The 11385-nt window shown below is 43.4% G+C and overlaps 1 protein-coding gene across 1 annotated transcript in view; it reads right to left on the reverse strand.

Annotated features, from left to right (window-relative positions):
* Window positions 1–10670, reverse strand: part of plpp4 (phospholipid phosphatase 4) — a 66190-nt gene extending 55520 nt beyond the window's left edge. Inside the window, exon 1 of the mRNA XM_004559678.3 lies at window positions 10168–10670. Coding sequence (XP_004559735.1) covers window positions 10168–10256 — 89 coding nt within the window. The 5' untranslated portion in view covers window positions 10257–10670. The remainder of the gene's footprint in view (window positions 1–10167) is intronic.
* Window positions 10671–11385: the final 715 nt, after the last annotated feature.

Raw genomic sequence — 11385 nt, forward strand, 5'->3', positions numbered from 1 at the left:
TGGAGGCTGTGTCATGGTCATGGTGCCAGTGGATCTTGATGGAATTATGAACACAAGAAGTAGCATCAGATTTTGATCCACCGTGCAGTACCATCTGAAAAGCATCAGATTCAGAACATCTTCATTTTGCGGCACTACAGTGATTCCAAACACACTGCCAATGCAGTAAAGGCAAACCTGGACAGAAAAACACCTGAAAAATACTTGTTATTAATCTCTGTCTCTCTTCCACAGCATGACTTTTATCCTGTCTTCCTTCTCTCTCCCCAACCGGTTGCCACAGATGGCTGCCCCTCCCTGAGCCTGGTTCAGGTTTCTTCCTGTTAAAAGGGAGTTTTTCCTTCCCACTGTCACCAAAGTGTTTGCTCATAGGGGGTCATATGATTGTTGGGTTTTTATTTGTATGTATTATTGTAGGGTCTACCTTACAATATAAAGCGAGCTGAGGCAACTGTTGTTGTGATTTGGCGCATAATAAATAAAATTGAATTGAACTGAATTGAAAAACCATCATGAACACTATCAGTCATGGATTTGGTCTCCCCAGAGCCCGGACCTCAACTTTACTGAAGTAGTGTTGAATCAGCTTGACAGAGAAACAAGGCCACCTAAGAGAGTTCATATGTGGTCAAACTAAATATTCATCTTCAAGCTCATAAGAACTGTACAAACCCAGTTTTTTCCTTTTATACTGTATCTCTGTGTATGTTTGCATGTGTTCTGATTAATTTTCCTACCAGAAAATAAAGACATGAAGGGCAGCTCAAGACTGTTGCATAGTACTGTTTGACTTTTTTTCTTACAGTAAATTTCCTCTAACAGGTAAGTTGACCCACAAGGCAATCTTCACAAAGCGACTTGCAGTACCCCTTTAAGGCAGACTGGTGTAAAGGACACACAGAGAGTAACTGAGCAATCTGCTACCCATGGAGGGATAAAGATACGGGTTTGGAAAAATGACAGCAGGGACAGCAAGACATAATGAGCTGATCAAACGATTGTGGAGAATGAAATGCCAGAGTAGCTTAGAGCGGTGACAGACTGAGCTGTCAGGGATTCCCTGGTCTTGGTGTGAGAGTCAGCTGCCTCTGCTCTCGCTGGATTCATGGATATTTTTGCTGCAGCATCTGCCTCGTTTGCTAATAGAGCTTTCCTTCTGCTAATCTTTTCTCAAATCTTCTCACACCACTCAGATTCCCAATTCACCATGGTCACTAATCACAATCACATCCAAAATGTGATTTCTTTTTAAAATTACCTCACATAGTCTGACGTTGTCTCTTTTGTATTTTCACTCATATAGTTTTTTGGTTTAATTCGAAACTGTTGAATAAACTGCCACTTTATTAAACCTACACATTTAGGGATTAAGTTACTGTGTCGAATATAGCTTATACAATCAAGCACAACATTGGGTGCTCTCCCTGGGCTCTTCAGACAAAGATGTACAAAGGGAACACTACTGAGGTCACACTGTTTCAGTCACCGCTTGCTGACTCGGTCTGTTTGTGTTATCGAGTCAGGAAGTATTTCAGTGCCTTGTTACAGTCAGTAGTCAAACATGCAATCTCAATTCTTTCTTCATCTCAAAGATAATGAGGGTCACAGGTTGGATGACCCGTGACTCAGTGCTTCAAATGTGGTAGCAGGAAAAATTAAGGCGAGGAGAATATATTATAATTATGAAGACGGGTATTATGAAATTTACACAAATGGCAGATGACTGAAGACGGCGATGTGTCAGTGTTGAGAAGTCATGTTTGTCCACAGCCGAACATAATAAATATGTATACAGGCAAATAGTACAACAGCAGCATCCCTCTGGAGTCCTCTTTCTCACCAGTCAACGTTTGCTACCCCAATTCTTGCTTGTCTGTATTTCTAGTTCAGTCATCCAAATTCTGAACACTGTATCTGAGTCTAAATGCTCCACACTGGACTTAGTGGACTGCAGAATTTACTCCCTCTCTTTGCCATTACCCACTGTGTACTGTGCAGGAGTGATCTTGTTTTCTTAGAAATTTTGCCCGTGGGGAAAAAGCGTTTGGACTAAACCATATAGACAGATGAATAAAACGAAGAGCTGAAGGCTGCAAAGCTGCAGACTTACTGTGTCTATTTTGGGGGTCGGCTCTTTCTGATTACAAGGATTAAAATTCAGCACTTTATATTATGGCTTTGGCACTCACACCTGTGGCCCTCTGGGTAAAAATCTCTTTACTGACATCTTATATTAAAATAATTACACTATTTCTACCGTTTCTGTGAGTGGAGTTCGGGAGAAAGGCCAAGAATATTTTAGTGTCCACACCACTTTAAAGTTATAATCTTTTATTACATTAATGCTTTCATGATCTCAGACCCCCATTTTGATTATAGCTTTTTTTTCCAGCTCCTTTTCATTTACATTCTATAATCACTCTTGATGTAATGTAATGTTTGTTGGATGCAACGAAAAGACCCGTGCAGAATTTAGATTTTCCAAGCACAGAGGGTATTCTTGCACAAGAAAACTATGCATGCATGTAATTAAAAACAAAGAAAAATTCTCCACACCACTGATAACAGCCTCGCCGTCTATTGTTATTTCTCTTCAAACGAGGACCAGGAGACTGCCAAGTAAGACTATTAAGCTACTGCTAATGTAAAGAGAATATGCTGCCTCACATTAAAAGCGTTGGACTGGCAAAACATGAGGGATTAATTATGAAAGATTTAAAAACTGCAATGTGTTTTGCACTGAAGTAAGTGCTGACTATGACTGCTTATCAACAATCTTTTTTTTCTTTTTTTTTAGCGGTCCATTAAATTTTTAATGGAACGAGACGGCGCAGGCACAGTTAGAGGAGTGGTTAGATGAAGAGCTGTAGGTGACTGGCTGAATCCTCCTCTACAGGGTCATCATCGGCGCTGTGATTCGCTGTGCACAACGGCTCTTTGTACTATGTGCTGCGTGAGATCAGATCCAGATCAGATCAGACATCTTTATAAAACCAAAGTGAGCTAATTGCACTAAAAACAGAGTCACCTGTATTTCCACTTGTGTTTGATGTTTAAGGAATTATTGTTGTATCATTAAACTGCAGTCATGGTAATCAACCAGGACTAATTATATCAGGATTACAGCTTAGTTTAAACTCTGCATCGCTCTTTTTTTTCTGTCTCTCTTTTTAACCATTAATCCGATAACACGTTCACTTCTACACGTGAAAGATCCCTAGTTTATAACCGGCAGGAGAAATAAACCCAGCCTCAGGGGATCACAGGCCCAGATAAACGGGAGGATAGCGTCAGGAAGGGCATCTGGTGTAAAATGGTGAAAAATCTCTGCCAAATCAAACATGCAGATCCACCCTCGGGAAAATATTGAGCAGCTGAAAGTACCTTTAATCCAACAGACGTGTTGACTAAACAATCTGTTTATTCTCAAAAAGTCCAAGTTTCTTTCAAGACTCTGCTCCTCCCCATCATCTCTGAGACTGGCTAACGCTCTGGGCTGTATCTCGCTACTGCCTAAACTTTCCTCTGAGATGGGGAATGATGTGCAGTCACTGTTTTGAGGGATGAATTGTGTTATTTCAATACACTTGCATCTAACCTCATTTGACAGCAACTACAGTGCTGTGAAAATGCATTTTACCCCCTTCCTGAGTTCTTAGTTTTATGCATATTTGTCACACTTTCATGTTTCAGAGCATCAAACTCATGTTAATATTAGACAAAGATAACCCGAGTAAATACAAAATGCAGTTTTTAAATTATGATTTTATTTATTAAGGGAAACAAGTAATCCAAACCTCTCTGGCCCTGTGTGAAAAAGAAACTGCCTCCTAAATCTATCAGCTGGTTGTGATAACAGGCTATGACTAATTTTCACGTCACTTTGGCCCACTTTCTTTGCAGAGGTGTTTTAGTTCTGTTATATTGGAGGTTTTTTGAACACAAGGGGCCTGTTTAAGGATCTCAGATTTAAATCTGTTTAATAAACCAAGTGTGCTTGAGCTTCAGGGGATGAATTGATGGTCAGATATTCTTCTTCAGGATTTTCTGATAGAGAGCAAATTTTTAGAACTATGGTAAGTCTTCCAGGTCCTGAAGCAGCAAAATTGCCCAGATCATCAGACCATCAAATGCTATATTACAAAAACCTTCCAGAAAGTTCAACTTTTGTCTCGTCAGTACAGAGAGCATTTTCCCAAAAGTCTTGGTGATCATCAAGGACTTTTATTGGCAAATGTAAAACAAGACCTCTGACCTTGACTGAGGCAAGTTAGGCCTGCAGGGGCCTGGGGGTGGGCACAATCACGGAGTCCATATTACCATCAGGGTGTACACCTCACCCCTGGCGTCGTTGCCCACCTCTCAATTTTAAATACACGTAGACATTGAGGGCTATCAGGAGGGACTATGCGCTTACCTGCTGCTCCTTGGCAGGTAGCTCCATGCCCTCCTGGGTTTTAATTGCACCTTAGAACACACATGCATCAACACTACAATGAGCGGGTGGAGGGAGGTTTGGAGTCTTCTCCCACCCCCATTCTCTGCGGCCTGCTGGAGCGGGGGGGCTAGGAGGAGTTGGCCGTCCGACTGCGGTCTGGAGTGTGGGGCCTCCCTGCTGCTACGGAGTCGGGGCGGTCTGCCTCTCCCCACCGCAGGGAAAAGGGTAACACCACCTGGGTCTGTGTGCAGTTCCCCCCTCCAGGGGCAAGGGTACCTAGACCCGGTTTGTAGAGTACGCTTGGGGAGTGTGATCGTGTGTACAGCGTCTCTTTATGTCTGTCTCCACGTTGGTTGAGTGTGGAGTGAGTGCATATGAGAGCATGAGGGTGGGAATGGATGTTTGTGTCTGTGTGTGCCTGTATGTCTGTGTCTATATGTCAGGTTGGGTATCAGACACCACCTCTCTGGGGACACCTCAGGCCCTCCAAGGTTTGGAGGCCTATCTCCACCCCTCCACCACTTCCCCTGCCGGTGGCGGACTCCCTCAGGTGTCGGTGCGTTGGTGGTTCTTTGTGTCTGGGGGTGGGCGTCCAGGTACACACCGGCTCACTCCTTGGCGGCCGCTTATCGGGGCCTGGAACCTGGGGCTCGCTCGGGCGACTTCGGAGGTGGGGTGCCCCCGGCCTCTCGGCCTGGGGCTCGGTCACTCAGGCACAGCTGGCTGCCGGCGGAGCTCACGGGCGCGTCACTGCAACTCCCCCTGGCTTCTGCTCCGCGGCAGCTGAGTGAGCCCTCATCTGGGACTCTCCTCAGCTCTTGCTGGGACAGTGGCGCGGCTGCCCCTCTGTTGGTCTTCCATGGTCTCTTGTGTTCTGGGGGCCTCTGGATGTCTGGAGTTTTGATCTCCTCCATACCTGCTTCACACCCTGGAGGACGGGGCTGTGGCCCCCCCACACTCCCTAGCAGATCGTTACATGGAGAAACCTTTGGAATACAAGCGCGCTGATCCACACAGGTATGCACACGGGTGTTCACTGCTCGTAGACTTAAATTATACCTTTCTTGGCTGCTACTTTGAAGCACATCTGTCCTGCGTACTGCACAACAACATTGAATATTTAGTATTTACTGCTGTTTACACTTAGCTAGATTAATGCGATGGTGTTGTGTTTAGTATGTTGCTTTGTTTTTTTTTTGTTTTTTTGCTTGTTTTCTATTCTTCTCTCAACAGGTGATCCAGGAGATTCTTATTTTTTTTTCTCCCCCCCTTTCTCACTGTCCCTCTCCCCTTCTGTTTTTCCTTTCCTTCCTCTTTCTTTCTCCCTTTCCTATCCCTCACTCATGTCTGTCCCATCTGTAACATCTGAAAATAAAATATAATAAATAATAAAAACAAAGATCGACCAAATGGACCAATACGGCAATGCCACGAAGATCCATTTGGCAAAGTAAATCCATTGGGTATCCTTGTTGGTCTTCAGACAACAATTCTGATGGCTAAAGAACCAAATGGGACAGGCAAAAAAAAAAAAAAAAAAAAAGGATCTCAGATTTAAATCTGTTTAATAAACCAAGTGTGCTTGAGCTTCAGGGGATGAATTGATGGTCAGATATTCTTCTTCAGGATTTTCTGATAGAGAGCAAATTTTTAGAACTATGGTAAGTCTTCCAGGTCCTGAAGCAGCAAAATTGCCCAGATCATCAGACCATCAAATGCTATATTACAAAAACCTTCCAGAAAGTTCAACTTTTGTCTCGTCAGTACAGAGAGCATTTTCCCAAAAGTCTTGGTGATCATCAAGGACTTTTATTGGCAAATGTAAAACAAGACCTCTGACCTTGACTGAGGCAAGTTAGGCCTGCAGTTCTTTAAATGCTGTTCTGGGTTCTTTTGTGACCTCCTGGATGAGTTGTTGAGTAATTTTGGTAGGCTTGCCACTCCTGGGAAGATTCACTGCTGCTCCAAGTTTTCTGCATGTGTGGATAATGGCTCACACCATGGTTAGAGTCCCAGAGCCTTAAATACTGGCTTCGTGACCCTTTCCAGAGTGACTGTTGTCAAAGTTTTTGTTTCTCATCTCCTCCAGAGTTTCTTAGATCATGGTTGCGTTTTGGTATCTTTTAGCCTACATCAGACAGATTCTGTTTAAGGACTTCTTGATTCAACGTGCCTGGCAGTAATCAGGCCTGTGAGTGACTCAGCTTTCCAAAAATTGTGGTTACGCAGTTATTTCATGATTTAACACGAGGTGGCGGTTACTTTTTCCACATATGAATAGGGGGGTGTAGACAGTTTCTTTCATTTAAGAAATATTTAAAAAGTGCATTTTGTATTTCCCCGGATTATCTTTGTCGAATATTAAAAACCTTTTGCTCTCAAACATGTACGTGTGACAGATGTGCAAAAAATACTAATGAAAAATACTAAAAAAATAAATCAGGAAGGGGGCAAATAGTTTTTCATGACACTGCATATCAAAAAATGATCTAATGGCTGATGCCAGCTTCAGATCACACATTAGTATGCCTCATTACCAATGCATGCAATTAAGAATAATCCTTTTTTATCACCATAATTTTCTTCAATAAATAAGTAATTTCTGCCTGGTTCCAAATTGTTGCTTCTGGCACAAACAGATCTACTCTGTTTTGCTGTGTATGACAGCCTGTAAAATAGCAGCCATCTTCTCTGGGCAATCAAGAGGCTTTTAGATTGCTTTGATACGGGTTCTCACGGTTGTTATGGTGCCTATCTATTTTCTGAGCCTCAGGTCTTAATCTTGAAAATCTCTCAACAATCTAGATCTCCCTAACTGTGTGTCCTCCATCTTATCTTCCTCTTCTGTCTCTTTCTTTTTGTCTCTGTCTTTCTTGCTTTTGTCGCCTGTTCTGCTTGCAAGCAGTGTTCGGGTATTTATGGGACGTGCTTATTCAATTGTCCGACTATGAGCTTCGGGACAAACACACTGACAAAATTCAAGCTTGTATTGCTTGATTGAGGACACGAGCTCTGTCACACAACCACTCAAGGAAGAAATGAGTCCTTGGTATTTGTCTAAGCTCTTGCTTGTTGCGCTCTGGATTACAAGGAAAGGGAAATAAGACCAATCTCATTATCCTCTCCTTCTTTGCTGAGCATTTAACTAGAGATTTTTTTTTTTTTTAAAGGACTTTATCTTTGTGTTTATTTGTGTTTCTCTTGTTTTATACTTTGCCTAATGTCAGAGATCATATCCCTTTAGAATAAGACATGCGTGACTCCTGGGGTGCTAACCTATGATGACTGCATGGCATTAGTGGTTTCATAGCACAGGGCCAACCCAAAGTCACACTTTCAGCCTCTCACTAAGGTCACTGCATCTCCCGAGGCTTGGAACAGACAGCAGCTTGGCAAGCAAGGGCAAATAGAAAGTAACGTTCCCTTAAAGGCAGGCTGTCTTTGGAAAAATTTGGATGTGAATAATGCAGAGATTTCAAGCCTCTTAGGAGTCCACTGTTTGTGTGGGTGGGCAGTCAAGCAGAGAGGATAACTTCCTTGCCACAGTCAGCATTATTTAATCAGAATCAAAGACAAACCGAATTACCAAACTTGCATATGGGAAAGACACCTCTGATGCATTCATATCTGCTCGTTAGACCTACTTCAGGATGAATTCATTCATTTCCCCTCGGTACATGTTCACAATTATGAAAGAATATGAACAGCAAAATGAGCAAAAATCTTTTCTTCATTTTCCTTCCAGTTTGTCAAATTCAAGAGTGAGCTGCAGAGGAAGAAAACACCAAGTTGTGAAACTAAATTTAAGACGACTGGTAACTCTCCCTGGCAAACATGCACAGATGAGACTGTCGTTTTCTTCCCAAGATAAAAATACAGTGCATTACACCTACACCAAGCCTACACCGCACAGCAGGCACGGATAGCGGCAGCCAAAACCTGTCCTCTACACCTTCAGCGGAGAAAACAACAGAAACTAGTTGACCCCAATTATCCTGCCTTCACCACAGTCTTTGAGGTTAGATACGAACAGGATCCACTGCCCTTCGAGGCCAGAGGGCGACTCTATCTGGTCTGCTGAAATAAAACTTGTTCGATACAACAATAACTTTGAGCCCCAAAGAAACGCAGAAGATCAAATTCTCCCTTCTCTGAATACACGATTGAAACTTGCTCTTAAAATTTGGCACTCTGTATCCATCAAATCAAAATGAACAGCAAACAAAGGAATCTGGCTTCTATGGCTTCTTGGTTCACCAGCTTTGTCACTAGTTAATCCTATTTAATCCAAGGTATCGGTATCAAATGTAGCCCAGCAGGAAAGTAACAACCTTCCCAAAGCTGAACAACATGCAGTGCATGTCTGTGTGTGTGCACTGTCTCATAGAAGAACGTGATGCTCGGTAACCATCCTGCTCTTAATATCCTATTAGGGGTAGATCAAGTGTACTGATGGGGGAGACTGAGTGTTATCAGAAGCAGATTAAAGCTCTGTGCAGTGTAGAGGGAATATGGGGAGTAAAACTCACTTCATTAAGGTGATCAAGTGCTTTGTGGCTGGGGCTTCTGTGCTACAATACAACACTTGCCTCGTGATGATGATGATGATGATGATGATGATGAAGAAGATTGTATTGTGTGAAACTGCATTTTTCTTTCAATGTGGCACAGATTCACAGAAGCAAATCCTAGAGCCTAGTATCACATTCAAATATACAAAGGGTATATCCAAGATACTTTATGCTTTTTTTTCATCTCTCTATCTGAGTTTATCCATGTCAAACACAATCAGGACACACCATCAGGCTCTTGTTGGCCGGATAATCCGTCTGCTGTGAGAGCACACACAGAGTTGGACCACTTAGCCAAGAGATAGATATTAATGACACACACGGAATGCACGCACTGTGTCTACACACTCCAAAATGAGAGGAGCGTCTTCTTCTTTTTTTTCCTTCTTCTTTTATTTTCCCATAAATGGAAAAGATGCAGCAAGGGGATGCATTGTAGATATCGGGACTTGTAGCTCAACTGAGATGATATCGAGCATAAAAATAAGCAAAATGGTAAATGATAAAATCATGATGCACCTGGAGCTTAATAGCTCCAAGATAGACAAACAATTATAACCTATTTATGTTAGTTTTTGCTTGCGAGGAAGAAGCTTCACAGAAAAAAAGGGGGGCAAAGTATCATTTCATCATTGTGTGCTTAGTTAGATTACTGTGTCGTGTCTGGTGAAACGGTCAGATGAGCTGTCGCTGCAGCTCTCTAACCGGCTGTGATCCAAAGAAACTAAATACTAGTTCTTTCATAAGAGTCAGTACAGAGCGCGCTCATAACAGAAAGTCTATTCTGGTGGAGATTTAAGTTGGTTTTTTTTGTTTTGTTTTTTGCAACCTGTTAACCACAGCGTCGGTCTGCTGCTGGTTTGACAGCGGTCTGTCCACGCTGCTGAACCGCAGCTACCGCCACACACACACACACACACACACACACAAGCACGGGGACCTGTTCGTTCAGCACCACACCGCGGCACATAAACCTGAACACAACACTTCTGTGTCGAAATAATGGAAAGGCATATGTATAACATCAGTGACGAAAATGAATGTCATCGCCAAGACGCGCGTAGTTGCCAGGCAGTTTTTCATTATTATTATTTTTGTTATTAATTTGAATGTTTTCGGTGTTTCTCAGATAACTCAGCTGCTGGAGCCTTTACTTACACGAAAACTCCGAAAAGCAGAACTCTGATGCCAATCTCCAGAGCCAATTCTCGCATGTTTTTCCTGCGGTCTGGAGGCGACACGTTCATGATTCGGAGACAATCCGTCAACTCAAGCAGAAAAAAGGCGGTCCCGGTCAGTTCTGGAGGCTTTTTCACTTTTGTAATCCACCTTAACAAAAGCCCAGCGCTCCCTAATCGCGCATGCCGTGCACTTCCATTGCAACTCGGTCACCTGAAGCAGTCTTCCTCTCTTTTTCGCTCCTTCGCCTGTCTCCGCTCGTCCCCGTCTGTTTCTGTCCCCCTCGGGCGATTTTCTTTAAAGCAACTCTGTTGCTGACAGCTGCTCTTCTATCGAGTGAAACTCTTCCTCTTCCACTCCATCAGTTTCTTAATTTAAGATTGGAGTTCGGGGCCAGAAGATATCAGCCGATTTGGGAGAAGGTACAGGTGTGGGTCAGCACAGAGAGGGAAGTGATGGGAGGCTGCAAAGTAAAAGGGAGATACTCAGAGCGTCAGCGAGCTTGTGTGGTGTGGGTCTCGCTCTCTCTTCTCTCTCTCTCTCTCTCTCTCTCTTCCTCTCCCTCTCTCTCATCCTCTGCGTTTGACTTTGGAGATTCAGATGACTAGAAGTTTCTGGAACACCACACAGACACTCATGGGAGGAAAAGAAAGGCTCGAGTGCTCATGTCCAACACTCCTCCATGTTTCTTCTTGTCTGCTCTGCACTAAAGAGACCTTGAACCAACATCTCTTCACAGACTACAATGACCCACTGGCTGTAAAAGCGACACAAAGCAGGGCGACCCTCCGCTGGCACAATCTGGGCAGGTGTTCATGACCAGACCCTTTACAACTCTAGTAGAACTAATCCATCAACACCGGTATCAGGCTTACCTGATATTACTGACACATGATATTGCAATCCTGGAACAAAAGAAGACCACTTTGGGAGGGGCGGAGGGACTTTCTCTCTGTTGGGCCTTCCACATACTGTCCAATCATACCCTATGACAAATCTAGCACCTCAGGGTCTAAGCAGTCAGGCAGTGATGAAGAAGCACAGACAGCAGCAATACCTGTGAGCCAGGAAACCTTGCCAGCCTTTTATAGACACACATGAATATTTTATGCCCTCTAAAGCTGGCCTTCCTGCATTACCTGCCAGTCTGAAACGTGCCGCTGTGTGCATTTGAATGCGTGTTATAGGCCGTGAGGG

The sequence above is a fragment of the Maylandia zebra genome, linkage group LG13, assembly GCF_041146795.1.
Source record: "Maylandia zebra isolate NMK-2024a linkage group LG13, Mzebra_GT3a, whole genome shotgun sequence".
In the NCBI taxonomy this organism is placed as follows: domain Eukaryota; kingdom Metazoa; phylum Chordata; class Actinopteri; order Cichliformes; family Cichlidae; genus Maylandia; species Maylandia zebra.